General features: G+C 37.0%; 1 protein-coding gene across 1 annotated transcript in view; it reads right to left on the bottom strand.

Moving 5' to 3' along the window:
- The window catches only part of ENPP1 (ectonucleotide pyrophosphatase/phosphodiesterase 1), a 1288649-nt gene that overhangs the window by 517515 nt on the left and 747449 nt on the right, over window positions 1-23685 (bottom strand). Inside the window, exon 11 of the mRNA XM_044063702.1 lies at window positions 15333-15405. Within this exon, the coding sequence (XP_043919637.1) occupies window positions 15333-15405 (73 nt within the window). The remainder of the gene's footprint in view (window positions 1-15332; window positions 15406-23685) is intronic.

Here is a 23685-nt window from a genome sequence, read left to right as displayed (position 1 = left end):
TTATTAAAAATTATACCACCGGATGTGTAAAGATGCCAATCAGCATGTGCTCTGTAAGTGGTGATCATGTCCCTCCAACTTGATCATTTTCTCTAAATCAGCAATTAGTTCCCTGGATTACAACATTCCAGTAGATATTATATTTCTGGATTTGGTGTAAAAGTACAGTGTTGTAAGGTAACTTACCATAATAGTAGATGTTTGAATAGTTCACTGTTATAGTAACCATAACTATAAGGGGTGTATGCTGCCATGGATAATGGGTGTCTAGCCAGTCTTCAGGCTTCTTCCTAGCACACTATACTCCCACCTTCAGCATAAGAATACTTGCTGGTGTAACAGAGATGCATGAGTGCACCACAGCTCACTTTCTTTCTCAAAAATGAAGGCCAAGGCGTACGGCTCTAAAGAAGTTATATCATGTTAGAAAAGGAAAAAGATGGAATACCCCACTCAGGCAAGGAAAGCTGCAGGAAAAAAGGAGGTTGAAGACAGGCAAAGCGTTAGTATTGCAACAGTGATCTAGTCATATATCTACTGTTATGGTAAGTTAACTTATGCAGCTATACTGTGTTTTTGTATTAGATCAATATTACAGTAGCCATAACAGTATGGTAACTATTTGAAATGTTGGGACCCATTAGAGCGAGTCAAAAAACATGGAGACTGAATGGCCAAAAGATCATACTTGCGTGCATTAAATCCAAGATGCAGTTTCTCAGACTATTCCCTTTTTTTCCAAGGTAAGGCAATCTCAGAATTGGCATATATAAATTGGGGAGGTGTGGGGTGCTTGTCACTCACATGGGCAGTGCAGGGGATTTGTTCCCCTACAAAAATAAATTTAAGGAGAAGAGCATTTTTCAAGATTTGCTGTCCTCTGGGTTTTCAGTCTTTTTTTTTTTTTTTTTTTTTGGCTTTTTGCACTCAGCATTTCAAGTGCTGACATTTCAATGGGGAACCTAAATGTATGGGACAATATCCAAAGTCACTAAAAAAGCACAATGTGAAAGTCAGACAGCATAGAAAAATTTATTTTCCCCAAAGCTTTCAGGTGGTGAAGCCTTCTTCAGTGTACGGTGGACTGTGTTTACACATTCCTTTTATTTTTTTTCCTTTTTTATTTACAATATCCAAAGTTATGGAAAGAAGAAAGGAAGGAAGGAAAAGTAGATGGAGAAGGGCCCATTTCTAGGATTCCATGCAGGAAAATCTGCTCTAGCTCTGGAAACTGAGTTAAGCTTGTAATGTTTAGTGAAAGTGTGCACTGAGGACAAGTAACTGCCTCCAGAACAGATACAGAGTTTATTCCTTTCCAGAAAAGTGGCCATGTCACTGATAAAATGAGCCCTGAAATTCTGAGGGGGATGTTTTCCACGGTTTGACTAACAAATCTGACTTGACCATGATGTCCATCTACAAATGATTTGTTTATTTACTAGCTGTACTTTTTCTTACCATCACAGAAAACAGAAAGTTGGGTAGATTTTTCTAAAATCTTTTGTTTAGTTCAAGTAAAATCTTTGCTGTCTGTGAACATCCAAAATGTGAAGAATTCTTTCTTTATATATATATATATATTTTTTGTTTGTTTGTTTGCTTGTTTTTAACTAAGGGTAAAACACAGTGAGATGAATAGTCTACTTTAGTGTAAATTCAAAAAAAGTAGTAGTCATAAGAAATGGGTTGGTTCTAAGACTCATCCTGCCCTTAAAGAAGATCAAAACAGGTTGGGTAAACATCAAGGCCAGTAACTGAGATACCAATCCAGCAGAAGTCTGTGCAATAAGCATAGCAATCTTCCAAATTAGAAATTTCATAGAAAAACTGGCTGCAGGTTCAAAATGAGAAGTAAATAACTTACCTAGCATAAAATTTAGATCACAGGCAGGTACTACTTGTTTCCTAGGTGGTATAATATGCATATTTCGAGAATTGTTTGACTTGGAATAAAGAAGAATGGAGGTAATACAGTTGCTGTCAAGTAGACATGGCTGAATGATGCACCTAGACAGAAGTGTACACTAGGACTGAAGTCAGCAATTCACACGGGTACTAAGAACCAGAGAAGCCCCTACTTGGGATGGGTCTTGTTTTCTACTGTGGTGGCAACTAGAAAATCCTTTCCATTTGGCTAGCTATAATTTTTTAGAAGCAAGTTTCCTTACCTCACTCAACACATGTTGCATATCCTCAGAATAAAGATGCCTAAACAGGATCATAAGCTATCATCAATACATTTAGATGGAGATGTTGAATGTTGGGGTGAATGAGAGCTCCTTTGTCCTGTGTGAATAAGTCAAATCAGTGAGGGAGATTTTGGTAGTTTCCCCTGGCCAGATACACAAGAATGGAGAACCAGATCTGGGGTGTCATCAGAAGCATCTCTGTTAAGTTCTTCTTGATCTCTAAAAAGTACTACAATATTTGGAAGGGGAAAAGCATACAGGAGCATGCTCTAATAAGGAAATGAGATCTCTTCCATTTTCCAGGCCTTTCAGCAAGGTGTTCTAGAAAAAAATGGATTTAATTATGTACTGAGATAGGAGGCAAAAAAATCTATTTAGAGAGTTCCCCACAGCTGGACCTTTGGGTGCAGTACCCACTTATGAAGGTCCATCCTAGATCTATACAGACAGTCTGCTACTGTGTTCTCCTCTGATAGAATATATTTGCCTATGGAGCTAGATTGTACTGAACTGCCAAATCCCAGGCAATCACTAGTCAGCAAAGGGGAAAGGATCTTGTCCACCATCCCTTGTCAGTATTACATACCAAATCACTGTAGTGTCTATCACTAACGATGGTCCACGTGTCCACAGACAATTTACAGCTTTGAGAGCTTTTACTAGAGGCATCACATTCTTGAGATTTATGTGTATGTGCCTGACATGAGGCTCTCAAATAGATCTTGGCTCTTTTAGACATTACCCACCATGTGAAGTTTCAGGCATCTGTGGTGACTGAATGAGAAGGACTAGGGGAAGAAAGAGAAAGAACTGTGTTTACCAGACATGATGGGCCCACCAGCTGAACTCTTTCCTTATGAAATAGAGAAGAGAAATTGGAAAGGTTAGAGAATGCAAGTGTTGGGCCCAGATGGATATGAAGAATCAGTGAATTTTCCTAATGAGGAACCTGGCAAATGGTATCCTGAGAATATAGTAGGCTGTAAGACTTAGAATCCTCAAAAATGTCCTTGCTGTGGTCATGTTTTATGGGACAGATTTAGAAAGTGATGATAAGAAAGCACTTTCTCCTGGAGAAGGAAGGATGTCACTAGAGACATGCCTAGAAGATAACTTATGAAGACTGTCCTGTAGGCAGCAATCAAGAATGACTGTTTCGGATTTAGCTTAAAGTCCAAACTGCTGATCAGATTCACAGTATAGTGAAGAGATGCTGGATTGTTTCTTTTTTTTTTTTTTTTTTTTTACATAGACATCATTAAATCAAATGTCAATAAATAAATTACAACTAAAACACAGGTACACATACATTAATATAAAATAACTTGAACCACAGCAACATTTTTTCATGTGGTATACACATTTCCTTTTTCACAATTGGTGTTCACTCTCACATTCCAAAATGTACTCAAGTTCTTGCCATCCCTTAAACCTCACTCCTCCTCTTCCTGAACATTTTCTGCATATTCAAACAGATTCCATTTTCTTCTATGCACTTGGCTTCATCTTTTTCTAAGGATCCCACCACTAGTTCTATACAATATTCAGTATTTCACTTACAGTTGGTTTAGATTTTATTTTCCATTTTCTAGTAACTGCTTTTTTGTTGGCCAACAGAATTACACTTAACAAGGCCTTATATCCAAGCAATTCACAGCCTATGTCCCAGCTCAAAAGAATAAATTCCTTAGTTAATTTGCTTCCACAACATTGCTAACAACATACCCATCGCAAGGAATTTTCAAAATCTGTCATCCCATTACATTACCACAATGCATGTTCCCAGTTACCTCTCTCTCTCTCTCTCTCTCTTCCTTTCTCCATTGCACCTCCAGCATTCGCTTTCTACCTGAAGAAAAATTATCTATAGTATGCTTGAGGTATAAAAATATCTATGCAAACACTTCCAAGCAAAAATCCTAAACTTTCTAGACAGTGTTGCGTACTTGGGAGACATATAGATGTACTCCCATTGTACCTTGGTAGATTGCCTTTTCAGTCTTTCTTCTCAATTTTTTAACCTCTTCTGATTGATTCTTATAGTTATAAAGCAAGACTGTATATGCCCTACCAGTCATTCTCTCTTAACAGCTGCCTCTGTTGTAGACTCAACAAAAAAATCTACCATAGTTGGTCTCTCACTTAGAATTCTCCCATCCCTTACTCTTTGCCTGTATTCTCTTATCAGTTCATGGTATGGAAGGTGGTCTCTAACCTGAAATCTAAATTTTTTGCCTAGCTTCATCCCACTGTATTAACGTCCCCCTTTTATTTGCTCCTAGTACCTTTGTTCCTTTGATAATTTTCTTCAGTAAATTCCAGTTCCTCTTGCCTTTTTTCTGTACCCTTACTTGCAATCATCCCTATCAGTAAAATCTCCTTACTCCATTCCCATGTTGCTTAGTTCTTAAAATACTTTTTTTCTACTTTATAATTATATAATGTTCTGTATGGCTGTTATTATTCTCCTTAAGGGCCTGCACTCAAAATCTTGGTATCTCCTTACTTCTCACCCCCATACTGTTTCATCATCATCCCCTTTCATTTTAATTTATAACCATCTGCTTGTGTTATGTATGTGAGCTTTAACTGCATAGCTCTAAAGAATCCTTTGAAATCAGGTAATCCTACATCACCTCTATATCCCCCTTGGACCACACCACCTATTTCACTAGCATGGATTTCCCTATGTACTAACCCAAACACTAGTCTCCTAGGAAACCTAAACTATCCCTCCATAAACTGGGAGAATTATGTATCCTCAATCATGTATGCCCAGAGACTTCATAAATACTAACTCCCTGGTCCAGTTAGTCTGCATCCCAATCATGGTCAATAAAATCTTGGATTTGGTCCTTGCCAATATGGGTCAGCTTTGCTCCCCACCAATTGTCACTTCCTCCCTAGTCAAATCAGATTACAATTCAACAGCATTCACCATATGAAAGAAGGTTGAAGCATAATCCAATACCTTGGTATTCAAAGATTATATGAAGGCTAATCTAGTAAAACTGAGTGATGACGTGACTAAATTCCAAAGCTCCATCCATCTTGATGACACCACTAATTATGTGGAAGCATTTAATGCCAATTTTTATGCACATGTAAATAGCTACATAGACACATCTGTCACCCCAGGAATAAACAGAATGCCAAATTCATAAATAAACCCTTATGCTAGAATCCAAATATAAGCAGGCTCTATAAAAAAGAAAAAATAAATTTGTTGTACACAAAAATAAATCCAGGTCTTAAGATGCCAAAAATGCTATTGTTAAAATTAACAAGAAGCGCCATACCCTGATCAAATAAACCAAAGATGGATATGAAGTAAAATCAGCCACCCAAGTGAAGGATAACCACAAAGCCCTCTTAAATTATGTTAAAAATCTCATTAGCAATGCCCAGCACTGTGCAGAGCCAACAAAAAACTATATAACAAATTCAGACCCAGAGGACAGAGACAGTTTACTAACAGGCACATTCTGATCAAATCTCATCCCATTTTCACTTCATTAATCTCAAATCACATACTCATACATAGAGTTCCACACAAATCTCCCTAGAACAAGTTATCAATGTGCTAAGGTCATGAATAGTACATCTATGGGGCCAAATAACATACCGGGTTGCATGCTGGTCAGCTTGAAACATGACTTGTCTGAACCCCTACAGAAGCTATTTAATATCAGCCTCAAAACAGGATTCATGCCAGATGAGTGGAGAACAGCAACAGTCATTCCTTTGAACAAAGGTGGGCTACAATGAACCCAGGTAATTATAGACCCATAAGACTGCCCAGTCTCATTTGTAAGGCTATGGAAAGGATCATTATGTAATTAATATATAAGGATATAGGCAACCTAAAAACTCTTGACCCAACACAGTTCGGATTTGTCAAGGGCAGATCCTGCATACTTAACCTGGGTGACTTCAACAAGTTACTGAAGCAATGAATGAAAGCAAACCATGCACACCACAAATCTAGACCTTGCAAAGATTTCTAACGTCATCCAACATTTGCCTATTATAGATAAACTCTCCCAGCTAAATGTTAATCCCCATGTAACTCATTGGATAGCAAAGTTGTTCACAACTAGAAATCAGGACGTTATTAAGATGGGTACAATAAACATCCTTCAAAAGACCTGTAATTACTGATGTACCTTAAGGTTCAGTCCTTGGGCCACTCCTTTTTGGTATCTAATTCTCGGAGGTCACAGCTAATGTTTTTTTTTTTTTTAAACACCTTTATTGACACAGGCAAATTTACATTTATACAAAAGTAATCAAACTGTATTAACAAATTAATATTATCAAACATTATACTTCACATATATTGCTATATATCTAAGCAGCATTACAAAAATTATTCAGTTCCTGACCCTTTTTTTAAACAAGAACCACCTTTATTAAACCATCAATTACGACATATGCAATTATACATTTATATAATCCTAGTTGCAAGCATTTTACATCACAAACCATACTGACACTCTCCCAGTTGCAAACATTATACATCACTTATAATCTACCCAATCATATTCAGTCAAACATTACATACCTTCATTTAAGTCCTGCCTTCTTTTAAACCTCATTCCTCCTTTGTATGTATTGTCCCCACAATTCCCATATTTTCCTATGTAGTTTGTTCCTACCCTTTTCTAAATATCTCAATTTCAGTTGTTTTATCTCTGTTGCTATATTCACTTCTTCTAATATAGTTGGTTTAGATTTTGATTTCCATTTTCTAGTAATTGTTTTTTTTTTTTGACAGCCACCATAATTAGACACAGGAAGGTCTTACCATGTCTAGGCAATTCCAATTCTGTATCATAGTTCAGAAACTTGTCACACCAGTCTACTCACACAACATCTCTGACAGTGCATCCCACAGGGAATCCTTAAAGTCAACCAACCCATCACACTTCCAGAAAATATATTCTCAAGTACTTATTTCTTCCCAGTCACACACCCGACATTTGCTATCTACCTGAGGAAAAATTCTCTGGAGTCTACTTGGGGTATAACAATATCTATGTAAACATTTCCAAGCAAAAATCCTAAATCTTATAGACTTTCTTGCATATTTGGGAGGCATACATATATCCTCCCATTGTTTCTTTGTGAATTGCTTATCCAATCTCTCTTCTCAATCCTTTCTAACCTCCTCTGATTCTTACAGTTATCATGCAATATTTTATATGCTCTACTAATTATTCCTTTTTTAATGACAGCTTCTGTTATAGATTCTACTGAAAACTCTACCAGTGTTTGTCTTTCGTTTAGGACCCCCCCCCCCATTTCTTTCTCTTTGCCTTGCTAATGTTAAGGATTTCTGGCTGACCATGATTGTAGATCCCCAAAGAGTGCCTGTCTCAAACAAATACCTGATGTCAAAATTATGGATTAAAACTAAATGCCATGAAGTGTACAATCGTATTCTTTGGCAAGCATGACACCCACTGCAACTATCACAATGACATCACACCCCTGAAAATTGATCCTGTATAACTTATGTCTGTAATGAACTGTCCTTTGATCACCATGTATGCACTGTTGTAAATAAATCCCTTTTCATTGCACAGCTTGTATCAAAAGGTATTGTACCCACACACAGGGATGAAATTCTTCTACTGCACACAGCACTTTTAGGGCAATCATTGAGTATAACGGCACTTTCTGTATGTACCTGTCTCACAACTGGACAGTAATAAAGAGCCTAAATCGTAAAAACTATACAGACCATCTCAAAGCCTTGGCCCTCTTCAAAGTACCATAAACGTCAAGTGAACTCAGCTTTACATATAGAGTTTCAACATATCCTGTTCTGTCAGGTAGAATACACATTCACAAGTCCAATGGTATCCTAAACATCTGCTCAAGGGATCTCAATCTCTTTTTGAAAATAAATATAATACGCTGGAGGGATAAATTTGTATTACAGAAAATTACTTGTATGCAACCGTCTTTACTCCACATAATACATAGTACTTCTTTTACTGTATTGTAATTTGGACAAATGGAGAGCTAATCACAAATTCACCCTCAATTTAGCACCTCTATCTCTCACAGATAGGGGGGAATATGTAAATGTCCCAACATATCCTTTTTCTGCTATGTCTGGGTTATTTGTATGTAAATTTAAGGGTTAAAACTACCCTGAGAATGTAAGGCTAGGCTATTTATTATCCTCACAGATCATTATCCTAGTAAGTAGGTAAGACCCTTGACTTATGAGGAGAAACAACTTGTCCTGCTTAACTCTTGCCCTCTTTCCCTCCCAAATAAATTTCTTTAACTTTTTATTAATTACTGTCTATAACTTCTCCTCTGGTTGAGAAAAATGTATACCTAAAATTAAAGGGACTTAAAAACATTTCACTGGTTGTATATTGCTATCTATATCCAAAATCAAGAGCTTCCAGTTTTCTCAATTTTTATATTATCTTTTGTTTATTCTCTTCTCACATATTCATGGCTGCCATAACAGAACCATATTAATCCATACTTCTAAATACTTAATTTTATAAGTCCCCATAAATATGGGTAGTGCTAAGCCATTTCAAGTGTGGGTAGATAATTTACAGCTGTAGTCTTTGCTTTATCTTCATTAATTTTACAGTCAGGAAAGACATGGCACTGTCTCAAAATGTTCTACAACACTAACATGTCCTTTTCTGGATTTATCAACAACTAAAAAGTATTACCTACAAATAAGCCTATCTTTTCTTGAGTATCATACTAGTTATAACCCTGAATTTGTGAGTGCCTTATTTTCTTTGCCAGTGGCTCTAAATGTAAAGCAAATAACAAAAAGGAAAGAGGACACACCTGCCTCGCTCCACTGTTTAAACACAGCTTATTGGACAGGCACCTCTGATAAAACAGCAAACAATAGGCTGACACTGTAAAAACTGTATTCATACTAAACTGTGTTTATTATTGACAACAAAACGCTGCTTTCAAGGTTACATCAATTCAGCATAACATTGATTATGTCAATTCTTGCTCTTCCTTTCAATGTCTCTGCACTAAAGAGAAATGTCCTAAAATAATGCAAACAGTTCTTGGTTTAGTCTTTTAGTTCTTCTCTCTTGATGCTTTTAGTGCATCTGTGGCCAATGTTTTTACTCCATCAGTTTCGATTTTCTTGTAGATCATTAGACATATTTCTTGTGAAGTATTTTGTGTCCCCATTTTCAAAGACCACCACGTCCTCATTTCTGTCAATTATTTCCTTATAGATACAAGTTAGTCATTACTCAGTAACTCAAAAGTACATATTATGCTTCTTTATCATTTCTCACAGGATGTCATCCGTTACTCACTTTTTACGCCCATAGCCACATGTTGCTAGCTTAAGCAAATATTTTTACTTTGTTTACTGCATATTCTGAGCATGATTAGTACATCAGATTGTGTACATAGCAGTTTTAGCCTTTACTCTTTCATGTAATGTTTAAAACATTTAAACCTGGTAAAAATATTTATTTTAAATAATATTGATCAATCTCCTGCCTTAATTCTTTCCTCTGACATTTCATATATCCTCATACTTAACCCTAGGGGGAATGCAGATGCTTCCACTACCTTACTCATAAAATCCTAGCTGACTCTACTGAATGTTTTCTCTGCATCAAGGCCTACCAATAATAACAATGTCTTCTCACATTCTGCTTTTGTCTGGATCATCACTGTTCTGTTACTGATGTCAAATGTTTGCCTCTGCTCCACAAACCACACTGATCCATATCTATCAATTTCAGAAACACCTCTGCCATTCTCTTTAGCAAGTACAGACATATATATTTTATAATCAAGGTGTAAAACTGAAATTGATCTATATGAAGCTGTGTCTGAAGGATCTTTGCCCTCGATGGGTAATGCACCCGCCACAGTTTTTTTCTAAGATGCTAGTGCTCCCCACTCTTTAAATACTGTTAAACAAATCCTTCCAGATCTTAATCACTTTCTTCCCTCCCAACTTTCAAACTTCCAGAGGAATATCATCTGTTCCTGGATAATACTTCTCTGTTGACTGATTACACATCACCATTTTTATCTCTCTCTTCTAATCATACCTATTAATTGTTGAGCCTTTCTTAATTTCCCTTTTGGACACTGCAGTTGCTCCTCCCCCTTTTCTGTGAGATTCCCTTTATTATGAAATACTCTAACTTTTGTCATCATTTCTAAATATTTCACATTACTTTTTCCCATTTCTTACTCTTTTATTTCTATCCTGTTTTCATCTCATCCAACTCACTAGCTATCCCCTCTGATGAAATTCCTATCTTCCCTAATAAGTCTTGAATCATTTCTACTACCTGTTTCTTAAATTTCTCTCTTTTAACAAGTAGAAGTAGAAAAGCTCCAGTGTCTCAGTATTACTTCATTACCTCATATCATTATCATAGTTTTTAATGCTGCACGATCTGAAAGTTATTTGATATGTGCCAAAGCTTTCAATTAAACACACTTAGGCTCTTATGAAATGTAATTTACATCCAACCTAGTCCATTTTTTTACTTTCGAGAATAATATGTAAATTCAGTCCGAGTTCTTACTACTGAGTGCATATCTTCCACACCAAGTACTATCATATATTTCTTTAGAAATCAACCTTCTCTTGTTATATTTTCCCTTCTAGATCATCCTAATACAGCCTCACTATTGCAAACCAAACTCCAGATCCCACCTTTAAAACATATTCCCTGCTAAAAGCTGATTACTTCTCCAAAAATTCTTCTAAGCTTCATAATAGTGGCATTAGGTGGAATATAAATACATACCTGCACACTCCTCTTCCCCTACCAGTAAGTCCTTACTACCACAAATCTGCCATTAATGTCATTCTTTCCTTTTCTTTCACTATTGGAGCCCATCTAACAATTAGTATTAGTACTCCCCTTTCCTTTGTCCCTGATATTCTACTGAATATCCCCCCTGAAAGCCTTTCTTTGTCAAATTCACAAGCTCATTTCTATCCAAATGTGTCTCCTTTAATATTACTACTTGAACCATGCATTTCCTGATATAATTCAATACTATGCTTTTTGTCTACCATGTACATCCATTTACATTCTATGATAATATGTTCAGAGTAGTCGTTATGACAGAAAGCTGTTACTCCCATCTGTTACACACGAGCCATTTTGAATGTATAACTCCAACTTTTACCTTATATGCACGAACTAGTGTTTTGCAGGCTAAACTCTTATGTAGTGTTTCCTTGTCATCTCTAGTAGAATCTGTGCCACATTTCTCAGAACTTTCTACTTAAGTGAAAGCACTCAGACAAGAAACTAAATAGATCTTCAGACTCCCCCATTCCACGTTAACTTACACCAAACATATAAAATTTTCAAAAAAAAAAATTAACTTTATCCCTCCAACTAGGAGCAGTTGACTCAAATCAATGACTGCACATGTTAGAGCCAGTGTTTCTACTTACACTGTTGTCTTTTCTTTTCCTATCTATAGCCCCCCTCCACATGTTAGAGTGTTGAGTGGAGGAAGCAGAGATGAGGTAAGCATCCAGGTAACAGTATATGTGAATGCTTGAATTATATCAAGGGATAGCACTCGGTAAGACACTTGGTGAAGACTCTTAATGTGATGGAGAGACCAGGTAAAGATATAAGATGAAAGTGTAATCCCATCTTAGGAAACATCTGTGTTTTATATACAGATAAGAATCTTTAATATCTAGACTAACAAGAAAGATCCTGGAACACAGAAATAGATTTGTAAAGTCAGCATTTTGAACTTTAGAACCAGAAGAAAGATACTCAGTTTTGAGAGGTCTAAAATATGTCTCCAAGCGCCTTCTCTTCAGGGAACCAGAAACAGTCTTGAGTGGAAGCCTTTGCTTTGTTCCGAAGTGCAAATTGGCTCTATTACCTCCTGTGATAACAGATCTGAAGTAATTTGAGGGAAAACATGAATTTGTTTCCTTGGAAGCAAAGAGATTACATTTGGAACGGGAGAGGATTTAGAACTGGAGGGGATACCCCCTTAAGTTTGTAACCATGCTGAATGATTTTTAGAACCTAAGAATCTGAGGTTATTTATTTCCAAAGAGGAAGCCAGAAAGAAGGCTTGCCTGCAGTTTTGGGAAGAAAGCTGGGGTGCAGATGGAAGTGTGTGTGTTAACTGGCAGGAATAGTCACTCTTTTTCCTTGTGAAAGGAGGATCCTTGATATCCCACTCCATCCTTCTTTTTGTGTCTGCTTGCCATTTGTTTCTTGTACTGCAAGACTTTTGCTGAGCTGATTTAAATGGCTTTCAAGGGAGAGGGCCTGGGTTAGAAGGATAATTACTTTGATATTTGGGAGCATTCTCTGAACTTTTGGACTCTTACCCAGACATTCTTACACATAAAAGTGTAACAGCAGCTCTGAAAACAGTGCTAACAGCATCATAAGCACATGTAATACAGTATTTAGTACCTTGGGAAGCAGAAGTTACTATTGCCAGCAAATTAGCTTTAGTCTCTGAGTTGAGGAGGGTAACCAAAGACTATTGTATGTTAATAAAAATTCATAAAAAAGTATTTTAAAGTATGTGTTTAGCAATTTATTACCCTGAAAGCCGAAGTGGATGGTGCATAGATCTCCTTGCCAAATCTGTGAAAGGTATGACTACCCTTGCCATTTAGGATAGGATTAGCTGAAAACAAGGACTTAACGTTTCTGTCCCCAACCAAGGAAATAACAGCAAAGTCTGCTAAAGGATTCTTGTAAAGAAACATGTGTGTATTTAGCACTCTGTAGAATAAATCTGATTTCTTGGAGGCAAGGGACTGAGAATATGGGAAAACTGATGCTGTACTGAAGTCATACTCTTAAGCCCCAAAGACTGGTGGGATAGCTACACACTTTGGAGAGTTCATGCCAAGGAGTTTATAGTATTACGTTTGTGACCAGATATCTCCTTAGTTTCCCAATTAAAAATCTGGAAAAGATAGGTGAAGGGACTGGATGGCTTTGAATAACCTCTGAACAAAATTAAACCAGTCCTTCCTGTGAACCCTTCTGAACACAGGAAGTAGCAGAAGGAGAAAGATGCTTTGTATTCTGTGTATGCTTTTTTGGATTCTTGAGGCATCACTGGAAAGGGATACATAATCCAGACTTCCATAAGAAATCCACTTATGTCTTCCCTCATCAGTACTTGGTTTATACATTTTCAACCTCAGACAAGATAAATAAAGATTCTCCCATCTCAGCGAGTTCTGCTTGATGTATGGTATGAAGGGATGTGTGATGATCCTGGGTCACAGTAGCTTCCAGAGGTGACAAGCCAGAGGGACCAAGTGTGACAGTCTGATGGCCCAAGGGCTGCGTAAGTGCCTATATGCAGCCATCACTTTCAGACCACAGAAAAGAGGTAGATGTCTGAAATTCATTAATAATGTCTTCAGATAATTTCTTTTGGGGTTGGAGGGGAAGTCTACTGATGGGGAATCTGATAACATGATTGTTCATTCCAAATCTCAAAGGCATTTATTCTCAAGAAAGATTTTGTGGGAGCTGAGCCTGTTTCTTATAGTTTTTTTGGTGTAAAAGAAAAACAAACTGGACAGAACCTAACATTGCACTCTTTACCTAAGCAAAAATATAGCTACTGTGTGTGTATAAGGAATTTGTCTACCACAAGAACATTGCCTGTCCTGACAGACATATGAAAAATGCATAAAGATTTCTCAAAGAAAAAGGAAGGCTCCTCAACAGGGATAAGACTGCTGCCAAGCTGATGAAAGTCTGCAAAGGGTAAATATAACAAGAAAGTTCTGAGGTTTGGCAAGCCTATATAGCCATTTTACCTCAGCACATATTTTCATGCTGAGGAGAAATATACAGTGCGTGAGAAAGGACAATGAAGCTTTGCAGACTGGACAGATGTCTAGTATCCTTGGCAGAATACATACCATATAGTTATGACAACTGCAACAGTGATCTAATAAATAATATCATTCAATTCCATTCCCTGCACAAACAAAATAAAAACTTTATTCTATTGAGACATTAAACCTTGCATTACTACATGGACACAAAGGTAGTTGAGTAATTGCTGTCCTTGTTTTAAAACCAAGAACAGTGTTGTATGCCTATTTTCAAACACCGGGAGAATCCTCCAGGGGCCTGTATCAGGCCCATTTTTAACACTTTTATTGATTACCTCAGTAACAACTGATTACATCCGGGGTCAGAAAATTTCTGGATGGTACAAAGGTAAGCACCATAGTAGCATTGCTTAATGACCAACTATTCAACTGAATTTAATAACAAAAAAATGTAAAATTATAAACGTATAAACCACAACTAGGCATATCCCAGTGCAATTATGACAACTGTTAACTTCAAATGCACAGTCTAGAGATATGTGAATTATTATACACAATGACTTATATTTTGACATAAATTAGAACTTAACAGTTATGAATTATGTTTGTACACAAAAACAATTTTAAGGACAGTCTCCTTCAGATATAAAATATGGTGCTCACATTATACAAAGCAATTATTAGATCCCAGACAGAAATGTGCACAGGGTTTTGTATTTATTCTAGAAAGGAAATAAACTTGAAAGTGTACAGAAATATTACACCAAAAAAGCATCATCCATGAGATCTTTATCATATCTCAACACTTGTACAGCTTAATCTGTAATCTAATGGTTACACTGTAGCATGTAATTAAGATTATAGGAGCATAGGAATTCACTAGGCTAATGGCTCTATGGCTTTTTAAGCCTAGCTATTGATGTCCCAATTTTCCCAATTATCAATATCCAAGGGCTGGAGTGGTTTTGGTATATGCCTATGCCTTAGGGTATCTACAAACTGCCCCTGTCCACAAGACATACAGGCAATACGCTGGGGTGAATTTGTGATTCCCCATCCACTGATCCATACTGCTTTTGAATAGACAAAGGGAAGAGTTCTGCATCATATGAATGAGGAGTCTGCTCCAGAGATGGTGTAATCTCTGAGATACATACCTCTCCCACCAACACGTTTATTGTTTAATGTTTAACATTTGCTTCTATATAAACTAAGACCACCTTAATCAATACAGATATCACCTTCAGAAATGTTAACTTCTTACAAAAAATAAAAAAATGATTTCTACTTACCTCACCACTAACAGGCCCATATTTATGGCCAGAACTGTCAGGTTCGTCTAAATACAAAGTGTAAAAATGTGGCCTGCATTTACAAACAAAAAAAAAAGCATTTTAAATTTTTTTGTGGTAGTTAAATAACAATCAAGAACAAAACACACGTGATTTCATAACAGTACTAAATAAAGAAATATCACACACGTGTAATTTTACAGTCGTGATCAGGAATGAGTCTAACAGACTTTTTTTTAACACTGGGACTTAACTATTAAGGAAGAATAAATAATCTATTCTTGATGCGTTATATTGAAGGACAGTGTAATCACAGGCCTAGCCAGGACTTTAGCATTGCACACTAACTTCCAGGACACAGCCCCCTCCCCCTTGACTTGTAGCTCCAGATAGTGGGTATCAGCAAAATTAATTAATCAGTTAATGAATTAGTTACCCTGACACCCGCCCCCCCAAAAAAAAATATGATGGGGCTTTTTTGAAAATTGAAATTACAGCACATCTCATTTAACAGAACAGCTTATTCCAGAACAGTATACAGCTTTGCATACATACACCATTATGCTACACCATTATTATTATTATTATTATTAGTTATGCTACACCATTTTATGGAAAGATAACCTGGCTGGAAATAACAACAGAGGTTTGCATTACAAAGGTCAGAGTAAATTATCCTCAGACTGCATTATTTTGCATTAACTTATATATTTTATTTTCTCTAAAGTATTTACATTTATAATAATTATACAACTACACTAGCTTTACTATGAATAATCATTTTTCATTTAACTGATTTGCAATTATACAATACTAAAACACATAAAATCACGGGAGGTAGCAACTCAAAACAACAACACTCCTAAGGTCACAAAACAAAAATATGTATTTTTTTACATGGGGGCAAGTCCTCATGGCCCCATACTACGTAGATACTAACTCCAACATCACACAAACTCAAACAGGAGAGAGACAGTGATAAAAAAATGCAACACTCACTTCTCAATCTTAAATGGGTCTAACAATAATTAGAAGAAGCCGGCAACATTTTAGTGCTGATATTCTAAGCATCATATTGACAAAAAGTAATATGCAGATAATCAATAAACTGCTTTCTAAATAAACTGGAGATTACTGTCATTTGATGGTGACATACTATAAGTGATAAGAAAAACTTCAGATAATGCTCTTTCTCTGGTCACTATGTCAAATGAAGGACTTAGCAGTAAAGTAGTATTATGACCAAGTGCTTCAGTGCACAAGTTAAGTGACCAGCCTGACTGCAGTGGGAGGCTGAACGAGGTGGGTAGTAGGTGAGTTTCAACAGACTGAAAGTTAGTGTTGGGATTACAGTGGTGTTCTTACATGTGCTGACAGCAAATTAGCTGTGAAGAAAGAAAAGCAACAATGTTTCCTTCCATTGACAGGTAAGTGAAGTGACATATTTTGTTTGCATCAATTTTTAAAAGTTCTTTGTTATAGGATGGGTTTAGCACCACCAGCAGGAATTGCAAAGCTTTGGAAGTCAAAGATAATAGTGTTGGACATTCTTGTTTTAGAACTGATGTAGCTGGTTAATTTGTAGCATAATTTTACATGTTTTAGTATTTGTCAATATTACACTGAACGTGAAATACTATGGTAAGCTCTCTGCCTATACTTTTTCAGTCTAACGGTGATAAGACAAACATATAAACAAAGCACAACATATTTGGTCCAAACAGAGCTTTAAAACATAACTTTTATTAATATAATAAAACAGATGAACTAGCACCCTGGCTTTATGCCTTCTTCTGGTTCATACACACATTTAATTAAAACATCTTAAATACCTGCTCTATTAAAAGGGGACCAGTAAAACTCCTACCTATAAAATACCAATTGCAATAAATACTTCATCACTGTTTCACTATTCAATCATCCTTTACAGGTGTCATATTTAAAAATATACCAAGCCACGTTTTGCAACACTTCAGAAATATTAACTTAAAATTGTAACATTTATATATTATAAAATAAGTTAAACCAGAATTATCTGATGTATGATGTTGTTTCAAAATGCATAGCAACAGGGCTTTTATTGTTTCAAAATGCATAGCAACAGGGCTTTTATGCAATTTCTTTTGTATACCCCAAGACGCTCTAAAATATACTAACTAAATGTATAGTCTGTCTAAAATGGAATAAATCAGAAGGGCATTTAAGGCAGTAAACTACTGCTTTAACATAACAATCAAAAATCTTTTTAGGAACACAATGTCATTTTAACATGACTATGGGAAAATCCCTAAAGCCACAAACACTGCACTCCTTACAATCATAATCTCTCAAATCCTTTCTCACTTCTGCATGTTCTAATGCATCCATTAAACTGGGGAAATTCCTACACACAATTACTTATATATAATTTAATCACCCAAAATTTCAACTGTTGCTATTACAGTCCAATATTTATTTTGAATTTGAATTATTGCTCTATAAAAATGGCATAACAGGTGACAAAATAAACCATCACATCATTCTTAAATATTTCCTTCTCCTAAGGTTAACATTCACATCCCTTACTTCATTTTGTACCACTTTTAAAAGAATTAAGATCTTTTCTCAATAACCTCTAGTTTTTAATGTTAAAATAATCTCCTCTGTCACCCTATGAAAATGCTGCTGTTGTAAGCATAAAGAAATTGTTTGTAAAAACTCACCATATGGGATGCATGTATACTGGTGGCATATTAAAAGGAGTTAGCAGAGGTAGGTCTTCTTCATAAAGTAGTGCAAATTCCTCCCTTTCAAATATAAATCTCAAAATCTAAATAATTAATTCTTTGTTCTTGCTTATTAAAAATAATCCATATCCATAAGCTTGTATCCTCAAAACATTATCTAAATTCATCTTCCTCCTCTTTCACTATCATAAACAAATCCTCTATGTACTTCTTATAAAATATTACATGTTCAAAAAATACATATCTCTAAAAATTACTCCATCTTTGAATTCCCCCATGAATAGAATATCATATGCTGGGGCAAATTTTGACACCACTGCTGTCCCATACTCCTGCTTAAAATAATCCCAATTAAAATAAAAACAATTACTTCTCACACAAAATTCAGTTAACTGCAATGCTTTCTTTTGCATACTACCCCAATTTTAAAACATGTTCTTTAGCATTTAACCCTAAATTATGTCTTACTACAGATGACTATAAAGTAGAAACATCTATTCTGACAAAAGCATAGTCCTTTTGCCACTGTACCTATTTTAACATTTGAAAAAAAAACTGATCAATACCAGCAGATGAGATATTGAGTGATAAATTATACTGTACATTAAAAATTGCCTACAAGAATTACCCTAGTTTGATGGCCAAATTACTACATGCAGAAGTAAGGATGCAGTATTTGTAGTTAGAAGAAGTTTCCCCTAGTCATGTTATAAATGGTATTAAATGTGTTCCTAAAAGATTTTTGATTGTTATATTAAGGCAAATGCCCTTGTGGTTTACTCTACATAGGCAGACTATAGTTCAGTTAGAGAACATATTGTAGAGCATCTCATAGATATTTGAAATAAATCGTAAAAAGCCTGGTTGCCATACACTTTGAAAACCATCATGCATCTGATAATTCTGGTTTGACTTATTTTATATTATGTTAATGTTATGATTATTTGAATGTTAATATTTCTGAAGTGTTGTTACAGAAGGAGGCTTGGTATACTTTTAAATTGGACTCCTTTAACAGAGGATTGAATAGTGAACTAATGATGAAGTATTTATTGGAACTGGTTGATTACAGTCAGCCTTCTATTGGTTATTATTTATTAGATCAAGTATTTAAGAAAGAAATAATGAAATTTGTTGATAATTTATATTTTTATGGTGGACAGTGATATGTGCCAAATGAAAAAGGAAGGATTTTTTCATTTATATTTCTGAGTACTGTCGAGACATATCCAAATCAGACTTTCAGGTACTGCCAAAACATTTTAATAAAAAAATGATCAATTGACTGATTCACTGGCTACCTGATCATAGCTACTAGATGATTCAGATTCATAGTGTGAAATCCTGCATTAGGGGGCATATTGTCTGCTAATATATCCTTTCCCGAAACAAAGAAATCCATTCTCACATTTTTTTTTTCTATTTCAAAAAGTTTTTTTTTTCTTTTACTATCCTAAACTGCTTTTTAATGATTTTGATAGTAAGATAGGAAATGAGCAGTTTGGATTCAGATCAAGATGCAGCACAACAGACTTAATAAATGCAATCCTTTGCAAATCCACAAAACAAACAGCATCAGAACTACTAGATTAAAAGACTTAGATTTGCTTGCAACGTAAACAGACTGTGTTGGAGAGCAAGAGATGTTTCTTAGAGAATTCCCATTCTCTGGGACAGGTCCCAATCCATGTGAAGCAGAGTTCCTCCCCATCCCTATTTAAGCACAATTTGGACCAATGGATGGGTTAGTGGAAATTCACCCCCAGTCTGGCTCCTATGTTCTCTGACAGAGGCAGTCAGTAAATCACCACCTATATAAATCAAATTTGTAGGTCATATTTGGGTTGCACGGCTAGGCTTATAAGGGCCCTAATGGTCATTAGCCTAGTATACCCCTATGAACCTAGGAGACATATAGATGAGAAACATCTAAAGATGAAGAAAGAGTCCAACTAGGCATTCCCAGACATGATGAAAGCTTATGACAAGGTTCCAAGAAAGCTGATTTGGGCAGTTCTGCAGTGGTTCAAGTCCCACAAAAACTGGTAGAATTATGGCTGGCTATGTACAAGGAAGGACCTGTTGACTCAAGTATGAACAGGGTTTACACTCAAAGAAGGGAATGGATGTGCATCAGGGCTCTGAACCCAATGGTGCACATACTGTTGATGGACTATACTAACAAACAAGTCAGAGGGAGCAGATTAAGCAAGTTGCTATTTACAGACGATGCGGCATTACAGGAAACTTTAAGCAAGAACTTCAACAAAGGACATGGGAATGCAATACAAAACTTAAGGCACATGGGATGAAACTGAGTACACATAAGACAGCTGCAATGACAGCAAATGGAGGAAATCAGAACTCTCTGGGGGAGGGTTGGAATAATGGTTAAAGTCTTCACCTTAGAAGCACGAGGTACAAGGTTTGATGCTGATCTCAGGTTACTGGCTAGGCTTAAAATGGCCTTTCAGGGCAGTTAGCCCAATATGAAACTATGATACTATGATCCTATGGTCCTATGAGTTAGAAGGGAAATAGTGGAACAAGTTAACAGCTTCAAGTAACTTGGTGGGGTGGTTGAGGAGATGGGAAGTCTGAATGAGGTGTCAAAGCTAGAATTAGATTTGCTGTAGCCAACTGGCACAGAGTGCCATAGGTAGTGTATGACCCAAGAATGATAAGAAGCTAAAAACTAAGGTACAGAAAACAGTGATGTAGGAGGTACTACAGTAAAAGCAGAACAGTTGGGGAAGCTAGAGGTGATAAATTTGAAGTGCCTGAGACAAGTGGTAGGATGCACGCTGTGGGACAGATGAAGAAGTGAGGACATTGGAGCAGAAACCCAAGCATCGTAAACTGCAGAGAAGTCAAACAGGTGTACATGTTCAGACACATGTGGGGGAAAACAGAAGATAATGTTGTAAAAAAGATTTGGGACAGACAAGAAGAAGTAAAGAGGAAATAAGGGTGTCAAGCAAAGAGATGCATGAATTGTGTGAGAGAAGACCTGCAGCAGTCAGGCATGAACATCAGAGAAGGTAGGAGAGTGGCACTGGATTGAGAGAGATGCTGACAGTTGATGTAACACCCCAACTCCCCATAGAAAAATGGGGAAAAAAAAAGAGGATGAGACTCCCTTATCAGCCTCAACAAAAAGTTGAGATCCCTCATCAAATCCTCTAAAGCCAGCTATAAAACAGAATTGCAGCAGATAGTAAAGACAACCACAAGGCCTTCTATAGTTAAGTAAAGAATCTCCATGGCAATACCAAGATTTACTCTGAGCTACTGCACAATTGTACCTCCTACCAACATTGTACCTCCTGCCAACAGATATTGCCAATATACTGGCCAACAGATTCAGTGCCAACTTTACCGCCCCCCCCCCCCCAAAGAACCAATCACAATACCAGTAGATTGCCAGGCATCCAATATTACTGCTGCACCAGTTAAAACAGTATTGTCCAAGGCCAAGAATACAGCTTCTATGGGACCTGACAATTTCTCTGACTGTGTTCTGCATGAACTGCAGAGTGAACTGGCACCTCACCTGTGTGTCCTGTTCAATCACAGCCTCACCTCAGGCTTTATACCTACTGATTGGCGCACTGCTACAGCCATCCCTCTCCACAAAGGAGGAGCGACTACAGACCCTGGGAACTATTGCCCCATTAGCCTAATGAGTCTGATATGTAAAGCTATAGAACACATCATCATGGACCTAATAAACAAGGATATAGGGAATCTCCAAACTCTGGGTCCCACACAGTTTGGTTTTGTGAAGGGTAGATCATGCCTGCTCAACCTGGTTGACTTCTATGAGTCAGTCACCAGAGCTGTGGATGAAGGCAAGGTAATTTATACAGCCTACCTTGATCTGGCCAAGTTGGCCTTTGACACCATTCCCCAGTCAGGAATCACAGAAAAACTCTCTAAGCTAGGCATCAGCCCCTATATCACTAAGTGGGTTGCAAACTGGCTCACAGATAGAACCCACAGTGTGAAAGTAGCTGACTCCAGGTCAGACTGCCGACCAGTCATGAGTGGAGTCCTACAGGGTTCAGTCCTGGGTCCTCTCCTGTTTGGTATCTACTTGTCTGAAGTGCAGGCCAACATGAAGGGACTCTGTCTGACAAAATTCACAGACAATTGCAAGTTGGGAGCTAATATTAACTCCCCAAGTGATGTTGACATCCTACAGAAAGGCCTCACTGAGACCAACAACTGGTGTAAGAACCATGGCCTTAAGTTCAATGACAAATAATGTGTCGTCAACCGCTTTGAAAACAACCCAGTTCCCATGAATTACTACATTGATGGTAGTCCACTTATCACAGAAGGCATTATAAGAGATCTGGGAACACAAGTTGACCGCAACCTCTCTTTTGACCACCACATTGCCACTGTCGTCATAAAGTCCTTCTATGTGCACATCTCATTACTAAGGGTTTTGCATCCAGGAAGAAAGAGGTCATTGTCTCCCTCTACTCTTCCCTCATTAGGCCAGTCATCGAGTACAATGCCCCATTTGGCATGTACCTCACTAGACACCTGCAACAACTGGAGAGGCTGCAAAAGTACCTCACAAAGAGGATCCTGGGCCTTAAACACTTGTCCTATATGGACAGGCTCAAAAAACTCCAACTATTCTCTGTCTCATATCGCCTACTTAGAGGCGATCTCTGCTTGACTTACAAAGCCATGTCTGACCCAGCTCTGTTAGAAATGCTACATCTAAAGAAATCCCAATCCCTCCGCACCACATGCTCCAGAGACCTCAACCTCATTACCACAATCAACAGAACATTCTGGAGGGACAGGTTCATAACCCAGAGACTGCCAATGCTATGGAACAGACTTCCCATACATGTCAAACAGAGCACCTCACTGACCCTCAAAGAGAAATCTTGATGAGTGGATGGGAAACAGAAAATTCACCCCGGGGATAACTCCAGTGGCTCTCCTCGACAAAGGCAATGGGAACTAAGGTCGGGTGGCACGATGCCAGGGTAATCCTATCGGCTAGGCTTGTAAAGGCCCCAGGGCCATTAGCCTAGTACACACCTATAATGACAATGATGATGATGATGATGTTCCCAAACTTCTTTTGGGAAAGAGTTCAGCCTTTTTTCTAATTCAGAGCATGATATAAGGACATTTTCAGATTTTATGCAAACATTTTTTGTTCTCACTTTGTTTTTTATAACCATTTTATCGACCATTTGTTTTTCATTCGGAATGGTAATGATTGGATGTTAAAGGATTTTGTTTATGCAGTCAGAGTTCTTCTTTTTTAAAATTTACAATGGGTGAAGCTGGCCATACAGCTAATTATTTGGATATCACTTTAATTATGAAAGCATCAGAGAATAGGTTTGACAGTGAAATCTTTAGGAAACTAGTGTTCACCAATAATTATGTACATGCACATAGCTTACATCCTATGTTTATGAAAAAAAATTAATAAAAGGGCAATTAGTAAGAGCATCAAGACTGACTCATTGCAAGATGATTTTCTGCATGAAGTTGTCATTTTTAATTGATTTGTTCTTGGAGAGGGGTTACAAAAACAATTTGATTCAAATGTTAGTAGCTGAAGTACATCTAGCAAATCATTAAACTAC

Source organism: Protopterus annectens, chromosome 1.part0 (assembly GCF_019279795.1).
Source record: "Protopterus annectens isolate FY-2018-M chromosome 1.part0, PAN1.0, whole genome shotgun sequence".
NCBI lineage: Eukaryota > Metazoa > Chordata > Ceratodontiformes > Protopteridae > Protopterus > Protopterus annectens.
The sequence above is the reverse complement of the archived record's forward strand: the minus strand, read 5'-3'. Positions and strand labels throughout refer to the sequence as shown.